The 27350-nt window shown below is 38.7% G+C and overlaps 1 protein-coding gene across 2 annotated transcripts in view; it reads right to left on the bottom strand.

Moving 5' to 3' along the window:
* MRPS7 (mitochondrial ribosomal protein S7) overlaps window positions 1-27350 on the bottom strand; it is a 50940-nt gene that overhangs the window by 14823 nt on the left and 8767 nt on the right. For both annotated transcript variants that reach the window (XM_053708927.1, XM_053708930.1), the window contains exon 3: window positions 9862-9925. In XM_053708927.1, coding sequence (XP_053564902.1) covers window positions 9862-9925 — 64 coding nt within the window. The remainder of the gene's footprint in view (window positions 1-9861; window positions 9926-27350) is intronic.

The following is a 27350-nucleotide window of genomic DNA, read 5'->3' as shown; positions in this document are numbered from 1 at the left end:
AACCTGTTCAGGATATGCCTCAGCTTTCTCCTCAAACGTCTCAAGCTATGGTCGTTTCACATGCAGTGCCTCAACCTCCTGGGGGTGTTTATTTGCCATAAGATTGTGCTGCGCAGATAACTTCTGCGGTGTCTGCAGCTTTACCTGCTTTCCCTACTTCGGGTAAGTGGAAATCTAAACATATTTCTACTAGTAAGGTTTCTGACCCTTCTAAACCTGCTCTGGTCAACCTTTCTCAAATGTCTGCTGAGGAGGATACTTCAGTAGCTTCTGAAGGTGAAATCTCAGACTCTGACATGATGGGGGAAAATTCTTCAGAATCTGAAAAAGTTAATTTCAGATTTAAGCTTGAACATCTCAGTTTGCTTCTGAAGGAGGTTCTAGCTACTTTAGACAACTCTGAACCTTCGGTTGCTTTCAACCCTAAAAGGTCGACTAAACTTAAGAGTTTATGATTCTCCCTCATCTGTGGATGTTTTTCCTGTTCCAGACAAGATGTCTGAAATTATAGCTCAGGAATGGGATAAGCCAGGGGTTCCTTTTTCCCCTTCCCCTGTTTTTAAAAAGAGGTTTCCTGTTGCAGACTCCATTTGCGACTATATGCACACTGTGCCTAAAGTAGGTAGTTCTTTCTACTCTAGCCAAAATAACTACCATTCCTATAGAGGATAGTTGTTCTTTCAAGGATCCTATGGTTAAGAAGCAAGAGGCTTACTTAAAGAAGATGTACATCCATCAAGGATTACAGTGGCAACCTGCAGCAAGTATTGCTACGGTTGCGGGGGCAGCATCCTATTGGTGCGATGCCTTTTCTGACCTGATATCAGAAGAGACTACGATAGAGGAGATCCAGGATATGATCAAAGCTCTTAAAGTGGCCAATACCTTTATCTGCGATGCCAACATGCAGGTAAATTAGACTGGGAGGTAAGATGTCTAGCTTCACTGTTCTAGCTCACAGAGCTCTGTGGTTAAAATCTTGGTCGGCTGATGTAACTTCAAAGGCCAAGCTTTTGTCTTTACCTTATAAAAGGTAAAACTTTATTTGGTCCTGGTCTGGCGGAAATCATTTCCGAAATTATGAGTGGAAAGGGATCTTTCCTACCTTAGGACAAGAAGAATAGACCTAAGATTCCCTAGAATTCAAAATTTTGCTCCTTTTGTAACTTTAAAGGGCAGAAGTCTTCCTCCTCTTCTTCCAAACCAGAGCAGTCCAAGACCTTATGGAGGTCCAGTCATCCATGGAATAAGGGGAAGCAAAACAAAAAGCCTTTCACTGATTCTAAATCAGCATGAAGGGTCCCCCCAATCCAATTTTGGATCAAGTGGGGGGCAGGCTTTCTCTTTTTCAGCAAGCTTGGATACGCGATGTCCCAGATCCGTCGGCTGTGGACATAGTATCCCAGGGTTACAGAATAAGATTCAAGTCTTGCCCTTCAAGGGGCAGATTTCTCTGGTCAAGACTATCCACAAACCAGGTAAAGAGGGAGGTATTCTTAAACTGCGTAGAGGACCTATCCTCCCTGAGAGTAATTGTTCCAGTTCATGTAGAGGAACAGGGTCAAGAATTCTATTCAAATCTATTTGTGTTTCCCAAAAAGGAGGTTACTTTCCATCCCATCCTAGACCTAAAGTGCCTCAACAAATTCCTCAGGGTTCCGTCCTTCAAGATGGAAACTATTTGTTCCATTCTTCTATTGGTTCAGGAAGGTCAGTTAATGAAGACCATACACCTGAAGGATGCGTATTATCTTCATGTTCTCATTCACAGGGATCACCGCCAGTTTCTGAGATTTGCCATTTTGGACAAGCATTTCCAGTTTGTTGCTCTTCCGTTTGGTCTTGCCACGGTTACCAGAATATTCACAAAGGTACTGGAGGCCCTTTTGGCGGTGGTCAGATCTCAGGGAATTGCAATGTTGCCTTACCTAGACGACATCTTAGTTCAGGCATCATCTTTTAAACTAGCAAAATCTCATACATAGATGTTGTTTTTTCTACGTTCCCACAGATGGAAAATGAATCTGGAAAAGAGTTCCCTTGTTCCAGCTACAAGGGTGTGTTTCTTAGGGACAATTATAGATTCCCTGTCCATGAAGATTTTCCTGACAGATGTCAGAAAATCCAAACTTCTTGCTTCGTGCCTTTCTCTCCAGCCTGCTATTCATCCATCAGTGGCTCAATGCATGGAGGTGATTGGTCTGATGGTTGCTTACATGGACATCATTCCTTTTGCTTGGTTCCATCTGAGACCACTGAAACTATACATGCTCAGTAAATGGAAAGGAGACCATTAGCTTAATCACAGAGGATAGATCTGGATCCCCTAACTCTCTCTCGTGGTGGATTTCACAGGAACATCCGTCTCTGGGCACTAGCTTCCTGAGTTTATTTACAAAGAGAAGATTACCAATGGCACTACTGGTGTATAAGAGACCTGCCTGGTTTGATATCTAGTTGGCTGGAGTAGCCTTATATCTAGATGGCCTAATTAATGCGGCTAAATATGGGTGCTGTGTGTAAGTCCTTGAGTTTCTACTACCAAAAGAAGAAAGTATACACAGAAATAGCACTCCCAGGTCACATAGAAATGATAAGAATATATTAAATGTAGTCCAACGTTGGAATGTGGGGAGACAGAAACTTAACTAAAATTAAAATATAACTTTTATTGGGGTTTATAGATAAAACATAGGAAAAATAGAATTTTAAAAATACTCTCAAGCTTTGACTGTAATCAAATCAAATAATATGGCAGTAATACGTGTACAAAGAGGAAACCAAGAGATACTTTCAGGTTAGGTTTGCCTGTTAGAAATTTAGCTTGCTTCTCCAATGTGATCAGAGAAAAAAAGAACTATTCGTTGTATTACTGAATAGAACGTGAATGCAGGTACATGACAACCTATATTTATCAAAAATGGCTAATCTAGACCACTCAGGTGTTAAAGGATTCTACACCTTAGTATATTAAGTGGATAATATCCACTTCTATTATCTATGGTAAACACTGTTCCTTTGTATTAGGTAAGTAAATTGCCCAGGTGCTATTACAGAGCTGCTTGTATACATTTAAACACAAAAATACTAATAGCCGTTGTGCATGACTATTAAGACTGTGCCAATGACAGTTCGATAATGTATGGTATGTAATTCAATAGAATGCTTTCATGTAGGGTGACACTCAGTACAACAAATGTGATAATATGGATTATATTATTTCCGAAGTTGCAGCTGAATTTTCAAAGCGGATATATGCTTAGAGTCAGAATTACTGATTATCACAGTTTGTGTAGCAACCTACTAAGAAAAGTTGTATGGCTCATATACTGTCCACACAATTATTTTTTACCACAGCTGTTGTAAGAATCATTGGTATAACCATATTTATTTATTGGCCATAAGTACAGTATGTGTTGGCTGCCTAGATTATACGTCGTTTAGTCACCATACAAGTTGTAGGTATTAAAAGGTATTGTCTTGGCTCGGTTGCACTAGCAAGTTTGTACAACATGAATTAATAATTTATGTATCTAAAATTACACCTTAGTAATAGGTCATTGGCTAGAGGTGTATTCGTAATTACAAGTGGTGTTTCAATACAATTATTCTTTCTGATCAGAGCAGGGGTGATAGTATATCCGTGTGGTTATATAAGAGCAAACATCTCGTTGAGCATGTATTCACTTTGTTTCAACTGGGACTGAGTGCCTTAATAGTTACAGATGTTACTATGTATTTAAATTCAAATATACGTTGGATATCTATATTAATGATATCTATCTATATGGTTGTAATGAGTCACTTACTTAGTAGCCTTTATTGATATCAGTGCCTGTGTAACATGAAGCACTTTGCGGTACCTTATATAAAGTATAACTAAAAAATGCCGTTTTATTATTATTTGAGCTGCTAATGCAGTTAATTAGCGAAGTAACCGCAACGCGGCTGTTGTTTGGAACCTGCCTTGTCGTTAATAACACTTGTGTAACAATAGAGGCCACTGAAATTTAAACCGGTTGGAAAAAAACGAAGTTGTAAAATGGAACTTCGTTACCAGTGTAGCCGCTTTGTTTAAGATACGCTGGGTACTAATTCTTAGTTATACTTGATACTTGAATAAAGTGTTAAATATATTAAAGATGCACCATGCTATATTGTGCTTTTGTGCAATTGTTTAAATTTTTGTGCTGGTTACTTGTTCAAGTTATAATCTATCAAGTGAGATTTAATGCGGTTGCACCGCTTGCATTATTGCCAAACAAGTAATGAATGTACCTCTTGCACTTACGCTTACTTACGATATGGGGTTAAAGGTAATACTATCGGCTTACCATTGCATGCTGGTTAGTCAGAAAAATAGTTTAGCGGATGTGACTTATCTTTCAGCACACCGTTGTTTGACATTAATAAACCTACGGACTCCCTGCACTGAAACTATTTCGGCAATTTACTTCTCACTGCATTGAATATTGTGTGTGCACTTGCTAGTGATTAAAATATTGAATGTGCTACCGGTTTAAATTTCAGTGGCCTCTATTGTTACACAAGTGTTATTAACGCCACGACAAGGCAGGTTCCAAACAACAGCCACGTTGCGGTTACTTCGCTAATTAACTGCATTAGCCGCTCAAATAATAATAAAACGGCATTTTTTAGTTATACTTTATATAAGGTACCGCAAAGTGCTTCATGTTACACAGGCACTGATATCAATAAAGGCTACTAAGTCAGTGACTCATTACAACCATATAGATAGATATCATTAATATAGATATCCAACGTATATTTGAATTTAAATACATAGTAACATCTGTAACTATTAAGGCACTCAGTCCCAGTTGTAACAAGGTGAATACATGCTCAACGAGATGTTTGCTCTTATATAACCACACGGATATACTATCACCCCTGCTCTGATCAGAAAGAATAATTGTATCGAAACACCACTTGTAATTACGAATACACCTCTAGCCAATGACCTATTACTAAGGTGTAATTTTAGATACATAAATTATTAATTCATGTTGTACAAACTTGCTAGTGCAACCGAGCCAAGACAATACCTTTTAATACCTACAACTTGTATGGTGACTAAACGACGTATAATCTAGGCAGCCAACACATACTGTACTTATGGCCAATAAATAAATATGGTTATACCAATGATTCTTACAACAGCTATGGTAAAAAATAATTGTGTGGACAGTATATGAGCCATACAACTTTTCTTAGTAGGTTGCTACACAAACTGTGATAATCAGTAATTCTGACTCTAAGCATATATTCGCTTTGAAAATTCAGCTGCAACTTCGGAAATAATATAATCCATATTATCACATTTGTTGTACTGAGTGTCACCCTACATGAAAGCATTCTATTGAATTACATACCATACATTATCGAACTGTCATTGGCACAGTCTTAATAGTCATGCACAACGGCTATTAGTATTTTTGTGTTTAAATGTATACAAGCAGCTCTGTAATAGCACCTGGGCAATTTACTTACCTAATACAAAGGAACAGTGTTTACCATAGATAATAGAAGTGGATATTATCCACTTAATATACTAAGGTGTAGAATCCTTTAACACCTGAGTGGTCTAGATCAGTGTTTTTCAACCAGTGTGCCGTGGCACACTAGTGTGCCGTGAGAGATCCTCAGGTGTGCCACGGCAAACTGACAACAGTGTGACATATTTTTAAACTTTGCTTGTTTTTTACTCCCAGTGCAGGGGTAGTTTGTAGGAGGCATGGCATAACAGCAAAATACATACAGTATGTGTGTGTTTGTGTGTATGTGTATATATATATGCTGTATTAGGCTACAATGTGTGATTATTTTTAAATTTTCGGATGGTGGTGTGCCACAGGATTTTTTAATGTAAAAAAGTGTGCCACGGCAAAAAAAAGGTTAAAAATCACTGGTCTAGATTAGCCATTTTTGATAAATATAGGTTGTCATGTACCTGCATTCACGTTCTATTCAGTAATACAACGAATAGTTCTTTTTTTCTCTGATCACATTGGAGAAGCAAGCTAAATTTCTAACAGACAAACCTAACCTGAAAGTATCTCTTGGTTTCCTCTTTGTACACGTATTACTGCCATATTATTTGATTTGATTACAGTCGAAGCTTGAGAGTATTTTTAAAATTCTATTTTTCCTATGTTTTATCTATAAACCCCAATAAAAGTTATATTTTAATTTTAGTTAAGTTTCTGTCTCCCCACATTCCAACGTTGGACTACATTTAATATATTCTTATCATTTCTATGTGACCTGGGAGTGCTATTTCTGTGTATACTTTCTTCTTTTGGTAGTAGAAACTAGCTTCCTGAGACCTTCCCGGGTGACTGTGACTATGGACGCCAGCCTGTTAGGCTGGGGAGCCGTTCGGGGCTCTCTAAAAGCTCAGGGCCTGTGGACCCAGGAGGAATCTTCTCTTCCCATAAACATCTTGGAGTTGAGAGTAATCTTCAATGCCTTGGCAGCTTGGCCTCAATTATCTTTAGTCCGGATTATCAGATTCCAGTCGGACAACATCACCTCAGTGACTTACATCAACCACCAGGGAGGAACTCAAAGTTCTTTGGCCATGAAAGAGGTGACTTGCATTCTGCAGTGGGTGGAAGCTCACGATTGTCTCCTATCTGCCATCCACATTCCAGGAGTGGACAACGGGGATGCAGATTTTCTGAGCAGACAGAATTTTCACCCCGGGAGTGGGCTCTCCATCCGGAAGGATAACAATCCGGTGGGGGGTCCCGGAGTTGGATCTGATTGTGTCTCGTCAAATTGCTAAGCGTCCAAAGTAAGGTTCAAGGTCAAGAGATCCTCAGACCACTCTGATAGATGCTCTAGCGATTCCTTGGATCTTCTCTTTGGCATACCCGTTTCCTACATTTGCTCTTCTTCCATGAGTCATTGCTCGTATCAAACGAGAGAGCATCTGTAATTCTAATAGCTCCGGCATGGCCTCGCAGGATCTGTTGATGATGTCATCACTTCCAGCTTTGAGGTTATCTCTGCCGAAAGATCTTCTAATTCAGGGTCCATTCCTCCATCCAAACCTGGATTCTATGAAGCTGACTGCTTGGAGATTGAACAACTAGTTTTGTCTAGACGTGGTTTTTCTGAGGCGGTCATTGATACCATGCTTCCGGCTCGTAAACCTGTTACTCGCAGGATTTACCATAAGGTATGTTGTAAATACCTTTATTGGTGCAAATCTAAGGGTTTCTCCTGGAGCCAGTCGAGGATTCTCCGTATTTTATCCTTTCTTCAGGATGGTCTGGAGAAAGGATTGTCAGCAATCTGCACTATCTATTCTTTTGCACAAATGCCCGGGTTGCCAGATGTTCAAGCTTTTGTTCAGGCCCTGGTCAGAATCAGGCCTGTGTTTAAACCTGTTGCTCCTCCTTTGAGTCTTAACCTTGTCCTTAAAGTTTTGCAGCAGACTCCGTTTGAGCCAGTGCATTTTGTTGATATTAAAATTATTCTCTTGGAAGGTTTTGTTTCTTCTTGCAATTTCTTCTGCTTGCAGAGTGTCTGAGCTTTCAGCTCTGCAGTGTAATTCCTTGTACCTTATTTTTCATGCAGATAATGCGGTCCTTCGTAGTATGTTGGATTTTCTCCCTAAGGTTGTGTTGGATTGAAACAATCAGGATATTGTTGTTCCTTCTTTTTGTCCTAATCCTTCTTCTCAGAAAGAATGTTTGCTGCATAACCTGGATGTTGTGCGTGCTCTAAAAGTTTACCGCCAAGCAACTAAATATTTTCGGCAATGTTCTGCCCTCTTTGTGGCTTTCTCTGGCAAGCGTAAAGGTCATAAGGCCACTTCTACTACCCTTTCCCTCTGGTTAAGAAGTATTATTCGTTTAGCTTATGAGACAGCTAGACTAGGGCTATCTCCTCATCCTGGCCTTTCAAAAATGAAGCTTCTGTGGAACAGATTTGCAAGGCGGCAACATGGTCCTCTTTGCATACTTTTTCCAAATTCTACAAATTTGATACCTTTGCCTTGGCTGAGGCCTCTTTTGGGAGAAATATTCTTCAATCGGTGGTGCCTTCTGTTTAGGTCATCCTGCCTTGTTCTCCTTCCCTTTTCATTCTGTGTCCTCTAGCTTGGGTATTGGTTCCCACTAGCAATTATAATGAAGTAGTGGACTCTCCATGCCATAGGAAAGAAAACAGAATTTATGCTTACCTGATAAATTTCTTTCTTTCCGGGCATGGAGAGTCCACGACCCCACCCTCTTTTTAATATAATTCGGCAGTTTTTTTGAGTAAACTCCAAGCACCTCTATACCTTTATGTTTCTTCTTTTTCCATTTTCCTTCAGCTGAATGACCATGGATTATGGGTAAGGGTAGTTACACTTAACAGCTTTGCTGGGGTGCTGTTTGCTTACTCCTGCAGGCCAGGAATTAAATATAGCACTAGTAATTGGAATTAAGTCGTGGACTCTCCATGCCCGGAAAGAAAGACATTTTTCAGGTAAGCATGAATTTAGTTTTTTTAGCACATAGCCCAACATGTGTGTTTGTCAGTGCTGCAATTGTGTACGTTTTGCAAATACAATAACTAACTTACAACACACCAGACTTCGGACAACATTCATTCACTAAATTTCACTAGCCAATGGCCCTATCTATATGTGTATTTATATGTGTATATATGTATTTACAGACATATATACACATATAAACACATAAATATATATGTATACATATTGATATATATATATATATATATATATGTATATATATATATATATATATATATATATGTGTGTGTGTGTGTGTGTGTGGTGTGTGTGCATTAGAGCCTTTAGCATATTTATGCAATATTCATATTTAATAAAAGGTTTTAACTATGTATTTACTGTAAATATTTCACATTCCAATGTTCTGTACATAGTAGAATATGTTCTAAGTATTTCTAAATAGAGATATATATATTTATTATGTTTAGAAAACCCATCAGATATATGTAGAAATATTTAATTATGAATAAATAGAACATATTCCGTTACATTAAGAACATTGAAATATTCATATTGGGTTAGCACTAATGAGAATATATAAGATGGTGTTTGCTCGAGAGTGGGGTGTTAGTTTTTTTTCCTCTATTGGACTTCTATGAGGGAATGCGTGAACGTGCACACAATATTCTAAGGTCGGATTACCGATAGAGTGAAAACAGTTAACTTTCAACATGTAATACGAGCGCAACTCGACTAGCGCAAAAATCTTAATTCTAGTGGAGTTGGTTATCGCTCTAGCGGAAACACAAAATACCGCTCCACTTGTAATCTGGCCCTTAATGTTATTATGTTGTCTATCTGTACAAGAAAGGATATCATAAGAACAAAGCAAATTTCATAATAGAAGTAAATTGGGATCTTTTTTTGTTGTTAAAACTGTAATTTCTATTTGAATCACAAAAGAACATTTTTGGGTTTAATTTCCCTTTAAGTCAGGGGTGTCCAAACTTTGCTCTCCAGAGGTTTTGGAACTACATTTCCGATGATGCTCAGCCAGCATTTTATCTAGCTGAGCATCATGGGAAATGTAGTTCCAAAACCTCTGGAGAGCAAAGTTTGGACACCCCTGCTTTAAGTTAATGTAAGATCATAATATATATCTCTGATGCCTTAGTTTTTAGCATACACCTTTTAAACCATTTTCATCTGACTTCTGAAGCTCAGTATTGCTAATCCCTGTTAAAGGTGAAAAGTACAGACTCTAAATTTAAGAAAGAAACCTTAAAATAAAAAGTGTTCGGAATATTACAAATCGTCTAATGAATGTCGGCCACAAGTTAATTTACAGAACACAGATGCATTTTACCCACATTATTTATGATGGAACGTGCCAGAATCTTGTTTCCTCCTTTCATCATCATGTTGGTGAATTTACTAAAATAAACAGAAAAAAAAGTCATATAAGTTAAAAATGGTGCAGTTTGCGCTTCTATCCCTGGTAGCAGCTTGGTATAAAGTGCTTATTGATTAGCTGATAAGATGTCTATTAAAGGGCTATTATAGTGTGGGGGGAAAAATACATACTCTTATTTGTGATAGCCTTAATTGTATCCTTTTTGGCCCTGCAAATCTATGTGTTTAACGCCTGCACAGTTGGGTTGTGTTTTTAGCACTACTGATTGGGTCAGCAGCAGTTTGAGCGGTACTTTGCAAAGGGCTTAAACACATAGATTTGCAGGGTTGCAAAATTTAACTGTGCATGGGTGCATTTCAATGTGAAATGAAAGCATTTTTGCAATATAATTCCATTAGCAAAAATTCTTCTAGTAAAAGCTACAGTTTTTCTGTGGCATACGCACAAATCCTGTGAGGGCGCGGGCTTGTATGATACAAATTACATCTTCACAGAAGCAAATACACATCGTCTTCAGTGCTGAGCTTCAATTCTTGTGTACGGGCCCTCACAGCATATGTGCATATGCCACAGAAAAACTAATAACTTTTACTAGAAGCATTTTTGTTAATGGACAATATTATGAAAATGCTTATATTTAAAATAGAAATTAACTTACTCACTTTATTTCAAATTTGACCTTTCTATCCCTTTAATAGCACTCAAAACATCAGCAGAAATCCCTGCTGTAAAGGAAATCTATACTGAAAAGTTACATCACAGACTGCTAGTAGATCTCAAAGAAGTGTCCAATGGATCACAAGAATTCATGATTTCCTTTTCATGCATCAAGTAATGATAAAAAAAATATTAATCTGTAAAGACATTTTTGCCCTGGTACAGTCTGCCCCATAATTACGACTACAAGTACGAAACAAGTGTTTTGTATGCAAGTCCTTACTTTCTACAGGCATTTTGCCTTCATCTTAAACTCAGTGACAAACTTTACAAACTAGTTCCCAGCATAATAAAGCCTGACCACCACAAATATAATTTATCCAGAGAATCGGTTCCCCTTTTATGTGTTTCCAATGACTTGTTGTAACAGCTGCAAACTATTAAATGTATGGAGAGTTTTTCCTTTAGGATTCATTTTTTATACACATACACACAGTTAATTAGACGAAGCACTCACTGGTCTTATCAAGTGTTATCAGACCAACAATAGTGCAAAAAACAAGCAAACTTATAAACAGTATTTGATCACTCCCCCAACAACAACAAAAACGCCAAAGGGTTGTTGTCATGGTGATATAAGGCACAATACATAAAGTAACCACATCTAAAAACATGAGTGTTCACATCTGAAATATGAGCCAATCATCAAAGTGCAATGTCATTAATAACAATGTGTAATGATCAACCAAATCTATGGTATAACATCAGAAGTGTAACCTTGTGTAATAAAAGTTAGAAGTGTGTAACCGGAGTGTAAACTAGTTCATGGTGGGGCATCTGGGATGTATGTGCAACTCACTAAGTGAGCCGATGTGTGGCCATTTCAAGCTTACTCAACCTACATGATCCAGAATTCTTACCGTTTTATACATGTACTGGCAAGGAAGTCAGGATGGTATAACTATGTGATGTTCACTGTGCCACTGCCGGAGTAAACATTGTAGGCATATGGGGCGTCTGAATCGATCTACGTATGCGTGACGTCCTAGATACGCCCATAATAGGAGTGTATAAGCCACTTCAGTGCTGTATGTGATTATGTGACAAACCGGTTGCAAATGAAAGTACAGACATCATTTACCCTGCCATACACTTTTAGTTGCGTGTTCTATGTAGAAGCAACACTGTATGAGAGCACTGTAGATTAACCACTAAAAAGGGAAAGTCTTCCTAATGCAATGTGTAGCGCAACCCTGCTTTAGATACAATGTGAACATAGAGGTGTGGTAAAAGAACAGGCTTGGCAATCTTAATACATTGAAACAAGATATTTAGTGGTATTAACGGGGTCATATGTAACTCGCAGATAATATGTACAGATAATAATAGGTATGTGGGTGCAGCCTAGTCAGGACCCACAGAATATAGGCATAAGGAGATATTGTGGTCAGTTTGTGCCTACAGACAGTTATTTGAATTAACAATATATAGAAGGGCTTATTATAAACACTCACAATTGGAAGAGGTCCATATGGACATAGTATTCTTGGTTAGCAAATTTGAGAAAAGGCAATAGCGATACAGATTACACTAAAAACATATTTACATGAGGATAAAGATCCTAAGTAAAAGGTAACAGTTATAGTTGCTCATCACACAATATAGAGTTGTGAAGTAATATGGTTATGGAACCAAAAGCTATCACAGCATACTACGGTCAGTGGGGGATTAGAGGTCATAAATGACAATGTAGCTAGACTTGAGGCTAGTATATATATATATATATATATATATATATATATATATATATATATATATATATATATATATATATATATATATATATATATATATATACACACAATGCCTTGCAAAATTATTCACCCCCTTGACTTTTTACCTATTTTGTTACATTGCAGCCTTAAGTTTAATGTTTTATTAATCTGAATTTTATGTGATGGATCAGAACACAATAGTCTAAGTTGGTGAAGTGAAATGAGAAATATATATACATAAAACTATTTTTTAGAAATAGAAAACAGAAAATTGGCATGTGCGTATGTATTCACCCCCTTTGTTATGAAGCCCATAAAAAGCTCTGGTGCAACCAATTACCTTCAGAAGTCACATAATTAGGGAAATGATGTCCACCTGTGTGCAATCTAAGTGTCACATGATCTGTCATTACATGTACACACCTTTTTTGAAAGGCCCCAGAGGCTGCAACACCTAAGCAAGATGCACCACTAACCAAACACTACCATGAAGACCAAGGAACTCTCCAAACAAGTAAGGGACAATGTTGTTGAGAAGTACAAGTCAGGGTTAGGTTTCAAAAAAATATCCAAATCTTTAATGATCCCCAGGAGCACCATCAAATCTATCATAACCAAATGGAAAGAACATGGCACAACAGCAAACCTGGATATACTTATTGAATTCGGTACACCCCAACGGATTAAATGAGCATAATAATTTTTTTACTTATCTATAAATAAGTAATTAATATTCAGCTCAATATTTTATTTCATTATAAATATACAGTAATACCATTTAATACTACTGTGAGCAGTTTTATAGTATGTAATGTATTTGAGTTTATAATATAGGTGTTTTCTTTGGCTATTTTTACACTTTATACAAATAAAATTACACTATGGTACTATAATAAAACTTGGGACATATACACTTTACCATTAAATGTTTTTCATTGTACACATATTCACATTTATTTTAAACACAAGTTTAGATATTTCTAATTGCATACAACTTCACATATACATATCTGTATTTTTATTTTATTTATTTATTTTCACCATAAATACAGAGTAAGCTATGAAATAAACCAACACGACATACTCATAATTTTGTCACATTTTAAGTATTTATTAACCATGGAGCACTTTAGCAGTTATCACGATATTGGCAAAAACTTTTACTTTTCTATTGAAAGTAAGCTCATACAAAAGGAGCAGAATATACTATTTAGCTAATTAACTGCTACACAAGGAACAACAAACCGTTGTGATAGAACTGGATAATAACATTGTATCCTAATCGTATTCTACCATTGGATGATCCTCATGCCAATTATCCAAACTGTCAGAATAAGCCCGAGAATATAGGGCTGTAATTGGCCAGATCATAAATAGAGGCGGACTGTAAGTCATAAAAAGTCGCCGCGGCGCCTCGCCTTTGAGAAAGCCGGAAAGTTGGAACCCGGCGAAACATGTCAGGGAGGGAGTGAGCTGATGGGAGCTCTACACTAACCTTTTTTTAAAAACTTGTTAGTCGCATTGAAATGGGTGAACGGGAGTTGTGTCTAAGCCCAATAATAGACCTCTAGTTATAATTGGTGTTGGTGCTTCCTTGGGTTGCTATTTTACTGAGCTGTTTATAGTATTAACGTACGAGCCCACACGGTCTCTATTATACTAACAGCTGTCAGCTCTTTAAATACACGCTGAAATTTACTATTGTTGCATGACAGGACCAATAAGGAGACAAAGATATTTTTATACTTTATAATACAAGTCCCTTATAACAATATTTGGTATTTTAATTGCACACATTAAATTCAAATATCTAAGCGTGTATCTGCGATTCAGCTGTTTATATTAAGTATCTTTACGAGAGCAATGAGACTGGGGCAAGCTATTAAGTGCAATTATTAGATTCAACTACTATTAATAAGCTCTATACCTGAATTCTGAAGAGGGTATAATTTGATAAATTAACCTTTGGAATGGTGGTTGAATTATTCAAATACTTGTCTTAAGTATCATAACCTCTAAGATACTTTGAGACTCAGAAAGAATTGGACCAACACGTTAACAAATTGAGTTTACACAAACATACTGATATATACATAATACTAGCCAAGTAATGGTGGATCTATGAGTCTCATTTCAGCGCATTATTGTATCTATGGTTAGCTATTACCAGTTAATATCCGTATTTGATATTAATATATATTAGATGTTATTCAACAATCGATACTAGAGAACAATTCACCCTAATATTGAGAATTTCTAAATTTGACACTGGTATTACTTGAGCTCCTTATTATTAAGGAAGTTTGTAACAATAACTTCTTCAGTGGAATACTGATACCACATATACATAATATATCAGTTGTCATATCAATATTAATATAGGATGGGTAATTCTTAGTATCCAGCTTTATAACCATATACTTAGCCAGTGATTGTGGATCTACTAGTTTCATCTTAGCACATTATTAGTTCAAAGGCTAGTTATTATCAGTTAACATACGTAATAGATATCGATTTACAACTGATGTTGTTTCACAAACGACACTAGAGAATGATTTACCCCATAACAAAAACATATAAGTGAAACTGATACTATCTGAGCTCCTGAGCATTTAGGGAATTGCAAACACCATTTTTTCAGTGCAATTCTATACAGTGATTATGTTAATATCAGTTTTGGGTAGGTAATCACTATTACTTTGCTACCTAACCTGAGAACACCAACACAACTTACTAGTGCTGACAATAATTTAATTCACAGCCCCGACCCCTAAGTAGTCAGATATTAAACTACTATTCATTTGCTGCTAACACTTTAGTTTTAATTATACCCATTTTTTAAAAATGTTCTAATAAAGATTTATATTTTAACCTAATTGACCGAACAGTTCTCCTACAAGAAGCACATATAGAGTCTTTGGAGTGCTATTACAGTATCCTTGTGTTCAATTCTTCATTGAATATTAGTTAAATGTAACTTTAGATACTTAGCACCACACCACAATCCTATATTATATATTTCTTTCATGTAATTAACAAGAGTCCATGAGCTAGTGACGTATGAGATATACATTCCTACCAGGAGGGGCAAAGTTTCCTAAACCTTAAAATGCCTATAAATACACCCCTCACCACACCCACAAATCAGTTTTTACAAACTTTGCCTCCAAGGGAGGTGGTGAAGTAAGTTTGTGCTAGATTCTACGTTGATATGCGCTCCGCAGCAAGTTGGAGCCCGGTTTTCCTCTCAGCGTGCAGTGAATGTCAGAGGGATGTGAAGAGAGTATTGCCTATTGAATGCAGTGATCTCCTTCTACGGGGTCTATTTCATAAGGTTCTCTGTTATCGGTCGTAGAGATTCATCTCTTACCTCCCTTTTCAGATCGACGATATACTCTTATATTTACCATTACCTCTACTGATTCTCGTTTCAGTACTGGTTTGGCTTTCTACAAACATGTAGATGAGTGTCCTGGGGTAAGTAAGTCTTATTTTTTGTGACACTCTAAGCTATGGTTGGGCACTTTATTTATAAAGTTCTAAATATATGTATTCAAACATTTATTTGCCTTGACTCAGAATGTTCAACTTTCCTTATTTTCAGACAGTCAGTTTCATATTTGGGATTATGCATTGAATTATCATATTTTTCTTACCTCAAAAATTTGACTTTTTTCCCTGTGGGCTGTTAGGCTCGCGGGGGCTGAAAATGCTTCATTTTATTGCGTCATTCTTGGCGCGGACTTTTTTGGCGCAAAAATTCTTTTCCGTTTCCGGCGTCATACGTGTCGCCGGAAATTACGTCATTTTTTTGACGTTATTTTGCGCCAAAAATGTCGGCGTTCCGGATGTGGCGTCATTTTTGGCGCCAAAAGCATTTAGGCGCCAAATAATGTGGGCGTCTTATTTGGCGCTAAAAAATATGGGCGTCGCTTTTGTCTCCACATTATTTCAGTCTCATTTTTCATTTGCTTCTGGTTGCTAGAAGCTTGATATTTGGCATTCTTTCCCATTCCTGAAACTGTCTTATAAGGAATTTGATCTATTTTGCTTTATATGTTGTTTTTTCTCTTACATATTGCAAGATGTCTCACGTTGCATCTGAGCCAGAAGATACTACAGGAAAATCACTGCCTGCTGGATCTACCAAAGCTAAGTGTATCTGCTGTAAATTTTTGGTAGCTATTCCTCCAGCTGTTGTTTGTAATAATTGTCATGACAAACTTGTTAAAGCAGATAATATTTCCTTTAGTAATGTACCATTGCCTGTTGCAGTTCCCTCAACATCTAAGGTGCAGAATGTTCCTGATAACATAAGAGATTTTGTTTCTGAATCCATAAAGAAGGCTTTGTCTGTTATTTCTCCTTCTAGTAAACGTAAAAAGTCTTTTAAATCTTCTCTCTCTACAGATGAATTTTTAAATGAACACCATCATTCTGATTCTTTGGACTCTTCTGGTTCAGAGGATTCTATCTCAGAGATTGATGCTGATAAATCTTCATATTTATTTAAGATGGAATTTATTCGCTCTTTACTTAAAGAAGTACTATTTGCTTTAGAAATAGAGGATTCTAGTCCTCTTGATACTAATTCTATACGTTTGGATAAGGTTTTTAAAGCTCCTGCGGTTATTCCAGAAGTTTTTCCTGTTCCTAATGCTATTTCTGCAGTGATTTCCAAAGAATGGGATAAATTGGGTAATTCATTTACTCCTTCTAAACGTTTTAAGCAATTATATCCTGTTCCGCCTGACAGGTTAGAATTTTGGGACAAAATCCCTAAAGTTGATGGGGCTATTTCTACCCTTGCTAAACGTACTACCATTCCTACGTCAGATGGTACCTCGTTTAAGGATCCTTTAGATAGAAAAATTGAATCCTTTCTAAGAAAAGCTTATCTGTGTTCAGGTAATCTTCTTAGACCTGCTATATCATTGGCTGATGTTGCTGCAGCTTCAACTTTTTGGTTGGAAACCCTAGCGCAACAAGTAGCAAATCGTGATTCTCATGATATTATTATTCTTCTTCAGCATGCTAATAATTTTATCTGTGATGCCATTTTTGATATTATTAGAGTTGATGTTAGGTTTATGTCTCTAGCTATCTTAGCCAGAAGAGCTTTATGGCTTAAGACTTGGAATGCTGATATGGCTTCTAAATCAACTCTACTTTCCATTTCTTTCCAGGGAAACAAATTATTTGGTTCTCAGTTGGATTCTATTATTTCAACTGTTACTGGTGGGAAAGGAACTTTTTTACCACAGGATAAAAAATCTAAAGGTAAAAACAGGGCTAACAATCGTTTTCGTTCCTTTCGTTTCAACAAAGAACAAAAGCCTGATCCTTCATCCTCAGGAGCAGTTTCAGTTTGGAAACCATCTCCAGTCTGGAATAAATCCAAGCCTGCTAGAAAGGCAAAGCCTGCTTCTAAGTTCACATGAAGGTACGGCCCTCATTCCAGTTCAGCTGGTAGGGGGCAGGTTACGTTTTTTCAAAGAAATTTGGATCAATTCTGTTCACAATCTTTGGATTCAGAGCATTGTTTCAGAAGGGTACAGAATTGGTTTCAAGATGAGACCTCCTGCAAAGAGATTTTTTCTTTCCCGTGTCCCAGTAAATCCAGTGAAAGCTCAAGCATTTCTGAATTGTGTTTCAGATCTAGAGTTGGCTGGAGTAATTATGCCAGTTCCAGTTCCGGAACAGGGGATGGGGTTTTATTCAAATCTCTTCATTGTACCAAAGAAGGAGAATTCCTTCAGACCAGTTCTGGATCTAAAATTATTGAATCGTTATGTAAGGATACCAACGTTCAAGATGGTAACTGTAAGGACTATATTGCCTTTTGTTCAGCAAGGGAATTATATGTCCACAATAGATTTACAGGATGCATATCTGCATATTCCGATTCATCCAGATCATTTTCAGTTCCTGAGATTCTCTTTTCTAGACAAGCATTACCAATTTGTGGCTCTACCATTTGGCCTTGCTACAGCTCCAAGAATTTTCACAAAGATTCTCGGTGCCCTTCTGTCTGTAATCAGAGAACAGGGTATTGTGGTATTTCCTTATTTGGACGATATCTTGGTACTTGCTCAGTCTTTACATTTAGCAGAGTCTCATACGAATCGACTTGTGTTGTTTCTTCAAGATCATGGTTGGAGGATCAATTTACCAAAAAGTTCTTTGATTCCTCAAACAAGGGTAACCTTTCTGGGTTTCCAGATAGATTCAGTGTCCATGACTCTGTCTTTAACAGACAAGAGACGTCTAAAATTGATTACAGCTTGTCGAAACCTTCAGTCACAATCATTCCCTTCGGTAGCCTTATGCATGGAAATTCTAGGTCTTATGACTGCTGCATCGGACGCGATCCCCTTTGCTCGTTTTCACATGCGACCTCTTCAGCTCTGTATGCTGAACCAATGGTGCAGGGATTACACGAAGATATCTCAATTAATATCTTTAAAACCGATTGTTCGACACTCTCTAACGTGGTGGACAGATCACCATCGTTTAATTCAGGGGGCTTCTTTTGTTCTTCCGACCTGGACTGTAATTTCAACAGATGCAAGTCTTACAGGTTGGGGAGCTGTGTGGGGATCTCTGACGGCACAGGGAGTTTGGGAATCTCAGGAGGTGAGATTACCGATCAATATTTTGGAACTCCGTGCAATTTTCAGAGCTCTTCAGTTTTGGCCTCTTCTGAAGAGAGAATCGTTCATTTGTTTTCAGACAGACAATGTCACAACTGTGGCATACATCAATCATCAAGGAGGGACTCACAGCCCTCTGGCTATGAAAGAAGTATCTCGAATTCTGGTTTGGGCGGAATCCAGCTCCTGTCTAATCTCTGCGGTTCATATCCCAGGTGTAGACAATTGGGAAGCGGATTATCTCAGTCGCCAAACGTTGCATCCGGGCGAATGGTCTCTTCACCTAGAGGTATTTCTTCAGATTGTTCAAATGTGGGGACTTCCAGAGATAGATCTGATGGCCTCTCATCTAAACAAGAAACTTCCCAGGTATCTGTCCAGATCCCGGGATCCTCAGGCGGAGGCAGTGGATGCATTATCACTTCCTTGGAAGTATCATCCTGCCTATATCTTTCCGCCTCTAGTTCTTATTCCAAGAGTAATCTCCAAGATTCTGAGGGAATGCTCGTTTGTTCTGCTAATAGCTCCGGCATGGCCTCACAGGTTTTGGTATGCGGATCTTGTCCGGATGGCATCTTGCCAACCATGGACTCTTCCGTTAAGACCAGACCTTCTGTCGCAAGGTCCTTTTTTCCATCCGGATCTGAAATCCTTAAACTTAAAGGTATGGAGATTGAACGCTTGATTCTTAGTCAAAGAGGTTTCTCTGACTCTGTGATTGATACTATGTTACAGGCTCGTAAATCTGTATCTAGAGAGATATATTATAGAGTCTGGAAGACTTATATTTCTTGGTGTCTTACTCATCATTTTTCTTGGTATTCTTTTAGAATTCCGAGAATATTACAATTTCTTCAGGATGGTTTAGATAAGGGTTTGTCCGCAAGTTCCTTGAAAGGACAAATCTCTGCTCTTTCTGTTCTTTTTCACAGAAAGATTGCTATTCTTCCTGATATTCATTGTTTTGTACAAGCTTTGGTTCGTATAAAACCTGTCATTATGTCAATTTCTCCTCCATGGAGTTTGAATTTGGTTCTGGGAGCTCTTCAAGCTCCTCCGTTTGAACCTATGCATTCATTGGACATTAAATTGCTTTCTTGGAAAGTTTTGTTCCTTTTGGCCATCTCTTCTGCCAGAAGAGTTTCTGAATTATCTGCTCTTTCTTGTGAGTCTCCTTTTCTGATTTTTCATCAGGATAAGGCGGTGTTGCGAACTTCTTTTGAATTTTTACCTAAGGTTGTGAATTCCAACAACATTAGTAGAGAAATCGTGGTTCCTTCATTATGTCCTAATCCTAAGAATTCTAAGGAGAAATCGTTACATTCTTTGGATGTTGTTAGAGCTTTGAAATATTATGTTGAAGCTACTAAATCTTTCCGAAAGACTTCTAGTCTATTTGTCATCTTTTCTGGTTCTAGAAAAGGCCAGAAAGCTTCTGCCATTTCTTTGGCATCCTGGTTGAAATCTTTAATTCATCTTGCCTATGTTGAGTCGGGTAAAACTCCGCCTCAAAGGATTACAGCTCATTCTACTAGGTCAGTTTCTACTTCCTGGGCGTTTAGGAATGAAGCTTCAGTTGATCAGATTTGCAAAGCAGCGACTTGGTCCTCTTTGCATACTTTTACTAAATTCTACCATTTTGATGTATTTTCTTCTTCTGAAGCAGTTTTTGGTAGAAAGGTACTTCAGGCAGTGGTTTCGGTTTGAATCTTCTGCTTATGTTTTTCATTAAACTTTATTTTGGGTGTGGATTATTTTCAGCAGGAATTGGCTGTCTTTATTTTATCCCTCCCTCTCTAGTGACTCTTGTGTGGAAAGATCCACATCTTGGGTATTCATTATCCCATACGTCACTAGCTCATGGACTCTTGTTAATTACATGAAAGAAAACATAATTTATGTAAGAACTTACCTGATAAATTCATTTCTTTCATATTAACAAGAGTCCATGAGGCCCACCCTTTTTTGTGGTGGTTATGATTTTTTTGTATAAAGCACAATTATTCCAATTCCTTATTTTATATGCTTCGCACTTTTTTCTTATCACCCCACTTCTTGGCTATTCGTTAAACTGATTTGTGGGTGTGGTGAGGGGTGTATTTATAGGCATTTTAAGGTTTGGGAAACTTTGCCCCTCCTGGTAGGAATGTATATCTCATACGTCACTAGCTCATGGACTCTTGTTAATATGAAAGAAATGAATTTATCAGGTAAGTTCTTACATAAATTATGTTTTTTAGGCCAATTTGTCCTAATCATAGATGGTGACAAGACTCTATTTACCAGTTTATAGTGGTGCCTTGTCAAACAACAGCAAACCTGCCAAGAGACGGCCGCCCACCAAAACTCACGGACCCGGCAAGGAGGGCATTAATCAGAGAGGCAGCACAGAGACCTAGGGTAACCCTGGAAGAGCTGCAGAGTTCCACAGCAGAGACTGGAGTATCTGTACATAGGACGACAATAAGCCGTATGCTCCATAGAGTTGGGCTTTATGGCAAAGTGGCCAGAAGAAAGCCATTACTTTCAGCAAAAAACAAAATGGCACATTTTGAGTTTGCGAAAAGGCATGTGGGAGACTCCCAAAATGTATGGAGGAAGGTGCTCTGGTCTGATGAGACCAAATTAAACTTTTCGGCCATCAAAGAAAACGCTATGTCTGGCGGCAACCCAACACATCAAATCACCCAAAGAACACCATCCCCACAGTGAAACATGGTGGTGGCAGCATCATGCTGTGGGGTTGTTTTTCAGCAGCCGGGACTGGGAAACTGGTCAGAGTTGAGGGAAAGATGGATGGTGCTAAATACAGGAATATTCTTGAGCAAAACCTGTACCACTCTGTGCGTGATTTGAGGCTAGGACGGAGGTTTACCTTTCAGCAGGACAATGACCCCAAACACACTGCTAAAGCAACACTTGAGTGGTTTAAGGGGAAACATGTAAATGTGTTGGAATGGCCTAGTCAAAGCCCAGACCTCAATCCAATAGAAAATCTGTGGCCAGACTTAAAGATTGCTGTTCACAAGCGCAAACCATCCAACTTGAAGGAGCTGGAGCAGTTTTGCAAGGAGGAATGGGCAAAAATCCCAGTGGTAAGATGTGTCAAGCTCATAGAGACTTATCCAAAGCGACTTAAAGGTGGCTCTACAAAGTATTGACTTTAGGGGGGTGAATAGTTATTCACATTGACTTTTTCTGTTATGTTGTCCTATTTGTTGTTTGCTTCACAATAATAATAATAATAATAATATAAAAAAAACACATCTTCAAAGTTGTGGGCATGTTCTGTAAATTAAATGACAGATCCTCAAACAATCCATTATATATATATATATATATATATATATATATATATATATATATATATATATATATATATATATATATATATATATATATATATATATATATATATATATATATATGTGTGTGTGTGTGTGTGTGTGTGACAAACCAAGGTTAACCAACCCTGCGCCAGTCACTTGTTTGGCACAAAAAGGGTTATCAGACCCCTTCTACTGTCACTAATATATCACAATCTAGCCACACCAGGCAAGCTTGTGATTTAGTTCAGTGGGTGCAAGGGTTAACAACACTCTCTAGTCTGTACTAGACTTAAAAGAAATGCCCAAAACTCTCCTTTAATGCCACCCACACTAAACTAACTACAATATCTAAGCTGCCACCACTTATGATTTATTAAAGGGAAAATCCTAAGAAAAAAAACCCAGACTTACACATTAACTCTAAGTATACAATTTAGCAGAAAATAACCTAAATATACAGTTCTAAAACTCCAGTCCTTTCAGTAACGTGGTTCAATTATTAGACAAAGGCCAAAGCTTAATAAAGGAATTATTTATTATGCCAAAAATATTATGCACAATGCATTATTAATAAAAAGTTGTTACAAATAAAATTACACACAGCAAACAGGTTAAAATAAAATGAAGAAAATAACAGACCTAATACTTTCCTAGCTTATAAGTCTGCCCCAGGGAGATGGGCAAGAGAAGATGGTCACTCACGCTGTAGCAGCCTCACATGTAGAATAAACAATCTTATTGTTAAAACACAAGATTCTTATACATATTTTCCAGAGATCAAGTTGCCTGACCACACCCCCCTGGGCAGGGGCTAACCCCCCCTATTTTTATGACCTTCAATAAACTAAGTCTTTGCCTGAAATTATAGAACCCATTATAATTTCTGCTAGATAAATCTATTTTCATATATACAGACAGGCACTCTCTTAGTTTCATTGGGAGAATCAATTTGATATCAAATATGACATAGTTGCCATTTTTCCCTTCATTTAATCTCCTAACATGTTTTAAACACATATATACATTATACCCATGTCCCTTTATTGACCTTATCAGTTTCTGGGACTGAGGCACTGTTTTGTGTCATGCCCTCTGCAGTTTGACTGGCTTTATGACTTAATGCACACACAATAACATTTGGTGGAATGGGCCTTAGAAACTATTTATGAGGGTTTCTGGCACATCAAATAGAAATCATTTGCTTACTTAACACAGCACACAGTTGTTCTTAAAAAACAAACAACTGTTTTTAGATTACAAACTAAACCGAATTAACCCCTTAGCAGCTAAATCCTGAGGTATTCGTGACACCTCCCCCAATAAGAGACGCAAAAGGGGGTGGCTATAAGCCACTCCCGATGTGTATCAAAGGGAGCTTCCCCTTGCGCTGATAACGCCATTGCCAGACAAATTGCACATAGCAGTTTTGCCATCAGGATGCCCTCCATTTAAAAATGACACACTATTCGCTCTACCCAGCTGATTTAATATATTGCAGGGGCCCTCCCATGCAGCCTGTAGTTTGTTCTGCCTCATGGGTGTTAGTACAAGAACATTTTGGTCCATCTCATACACTCCCTCTCTCTGGCAGTAGAATCCTGCAATTGTTTTTGTAGGAATATGGCATTAGCATCTCTGGGTTTTGCAAGTACCTTCCCCAATAAGGCTTGCATCTTATCCCTGAATAACACATCATCCATCCCCTGTTACAGAGGTGTCTGTGGAGCCTAGGATCTTGCTACATTTTGTTTGCTCTCTGAACATTTGTGTGCTGTCAGTTGCTGCTTAACTACACAGGGCTCTTGCCCTCCCACTGGAGTAGGATTCATGTACTCCTGCACTCTGTTATGGTTGGTAGGGGGTTGACTAACGGCCCCCCTCTTCTCCACTCTGGGACCTAGCTGCTGTGCCTGCACACTTATCAGTATATCTACTGAATGGCACTTTGGGGCTGTGTAAATACACTTCTCTGTACTCCTCCCCCCTGTGTCTTATGTCTGTGTCAGTCTGTCCCCTAGTCTGTGCAGTCTGTTTATAGGTCACAGATGAGGTTACTGGGGTCTCTGTCACCCACAATCTTTCACACTCACTCTGGGGGTCCCTTAAGAGTATCCTGTACCCTCCTCTCCCATACACTCTGGATTCTGTGGCTCAGCTGCTTCTGTTATAGAGGGGGCTACCTCTCTCAGTCAGTCAGTCTGCCACTTCACATCCTCACACAGAAGTTGGAATCCTTCTGACACTGGTGCAGACAAGCACACATCTTCCTTCTGCCATTTATCCCATATATCCTGTCTTTCCACGGGGGACTCAATTGGTTCTGGCATACACCATCCAGCAGCCCAGTCACCCAGTCATTCTTTCCCCCGTCAGTCTCACCTCCTTCTATAGAATCCACTGATTCAATCAGACAGACACTCACCACTCATCTGCCTCCTCTCACAGACAGTTTCTTCCTATAGAGTTAAACTCTGTTCAGGCACAGACAGACCCACACAGTCTATCTGCCTTTCTCCCCCATCAGTCTCACACTGTATAGTTAACTTTAATTCTGCAGATACTGCTGGGTTAATCACAGGAAGACACACACCATCTATACGTCGTTTTCCCCAGTCAGTCTCCCCTCTTACAGGTTCATATCTCAGCACAGACACCCCCAGTTCAGGCACAGCACTTTGCACACATGCACTCTGTCCTCCCTCCTGGTCATAACGTCTCTGAGCATTTTCACACACAGCCCTTTTCACATAAGGGTCTACAACTAATGTCACTAGGTCACATGTAGCATGTCAGGCACATAAAGAGATAATCTACCCAGATCAGTACCCAGTAAAACATCATTAGGAATATTTTCAGATACCCCCACATTTCTTAAACCTCTCCCCACTCCCCAATCAAGATATACCTGTGCCATAGGCACTGCAAGTTTAATTCCCCCAATCCCTTTAACTGCTACAGTCTGGCTAGGAAGAATGTCCTTAGAGCTCACCAGCAATGGACGCACAAGAATCACTGCTGCACCTGTGTCCCGAAGCCCAAGTGTTACCTTAGTTCCGACAAGCACAGGTTGCAAGTTCTCCTGGTTGCTTTCCTCTGGATGTGTAACGAACAAAACAGATGCTGGTACTTCTGAGGGATTATCCCCTTCAGCTAATTGCTCCAAGTTAATCTTCTCTGGGAAAGTGGAGCTGATGTGGCCCACTTTGTTGTAAGCAAAACACCTGCGGGTATCCCCCTGCCCAGGTGTAGCACTCGGCCCTCCTTTCCCAGAGGGAGCAGACACATTAAACAAAGGCACAACAGGTTTTGTGAAGGGGGGTTGTGCAGCAGCTCCTTTCCAGGTGGATCCCCCCTTAACAAAGGATCTTCTCCCATTCCTTAGTGACCTGTTGGCTGTGTAAAAATCAGCCAGCTCACCAGCTTCCAATGCTGTTATGGGTTTACGATCCAAAACCCATTCCTGAACTTTTGCTGGGCACAGCTGCATAAATTGCTCCTTCACTATCAGATCTTCCAGCTCATCTATAGTGGCAACCTTTAGCCCTCTGATCCACTGTTTAAAGGCTGTCATCAGGTTTCCAACAGCTGCAGTATAGCTCTCTGACGAACCTTTCTGCAGAGAACGGAATTTCTTCCTGTACACCTCATGAGTAGGATTATACCTCCTCTGCAGTGCAGCTTTGATGGAATCATAGTCCTGATCAAACTCTGGGGGTAGTTCAGCAAAAGCAAAAGCCTCCAGTGCAGGACCTTTCAGGCCAGGGGTAAGGTACTTGGCCCACTGCTCCCTTGGCAGCTGGAACTATCTGCAAACTTTCTCAAAGCTACACTGGAATACATCCACATCTCCATCTTTCTCCAGAGTGGGAAAATTCTCTGCACGCACTCTGGGAACAGGTGGGTGTCTAGGTTCACTAACAACAGGTGAGACCATCCCTCTCTCCAACCGTACAAGCTGTAGCCGATACTCTCTCTCAGCCTGTCATTCAGCAGCCTGTCTTTCAGCTGTCAGACTCTCTCTCAGCTGCTTCCACAGCCGCCTGTCTCTCAGCCGCTTCCACAGCCGCCTGTCTCTCATAAAATGTTATCAGTTCCATGCGCAAACTTGCATCCACTGAGCCCATATGTTTCAGAACAGTTTGCAAATAACAGTCCAATAAATCCTCAGATCCTGATGAGTTTCTGCCCCCAGCTGCAGACACCTCTCCTGAGACTTTAGCTGGGGTGGCTTGGCTATTATATTCAAAAAGAGCTTGTATTAGTCCATCTTTGTTCTTTCCACGGGTTGGAATATCACGCTCCTGACATAACAGTGCCAGCGTCTCTTTAGTCTGCTGCTGGTATAACTCCATAGTAAAAATAAAATAGAAAATAAAAAAACAGAGAATAGGGAAGGGGACTGTTTACAATGTGTGACTATATAATGCATTGAGTTTTAGCCTTTGGATTTTCACACTAGCAAATCCACGAGCACTAAAATCTGATACAAAAATTATCCCACCGCTGCCACCAATTTGTGACGAACCAAGGTTAACCAACCCTGCGCCAACCAACCCTTACTTGTTTGGCACAAAAAGGGTTATCAGACCCCTTCTACTGTTACCAATATATCACAATCTAGCCACACCAGGCAAGCTTGTGATTTAGTTCAGTGGGTGCAAGGGTTAACAACACTCTAGTCTGTACTAGACTTAAAAGAAATGCCCAAAACTCCCCTTTAATGCCACCCACACTAAACTAACTACAATATCTAAGCTGCCACCACTTAGGATTTTCCCTTTAATAAATCATAAGAAAAAACCCAGACTTACACATTAACTCTCAGAATACAATTTAGCAGAAAATAACCTAAAATATACAGTTCTAATACTCCAGTCCTTTCAGTAACGTGGTTCAATTATTAGACAAAGGCCAAAGCTTAATAAAGGAATTATTTATTATGCCAAAATATTATGCACAATGCATTATTAATAAAAGGTTGTTACAAATAAAATTACACACAGCAAACAGGTTAAAATAAAATGAAGAAAA

Source organism: Bombina bombina, chromosome 1 (assembly GCF_027579735.1).
Source record: "Bombina bombina isolate aBomBom1 chromosome 1, aBomBom1.pri, whole genome shotgun sequence".
In the NCBI taxonomy this organism is placed as follows: domain Eukaryota; kingdom Metazoa; phylum Chordata; class Amphibia; order Anura; family Bombinatoridae; genus Bombina; species Bombina bombina.
This window is presented reverse-complemented; position numbering and strand designations above follow the sequence as displayed.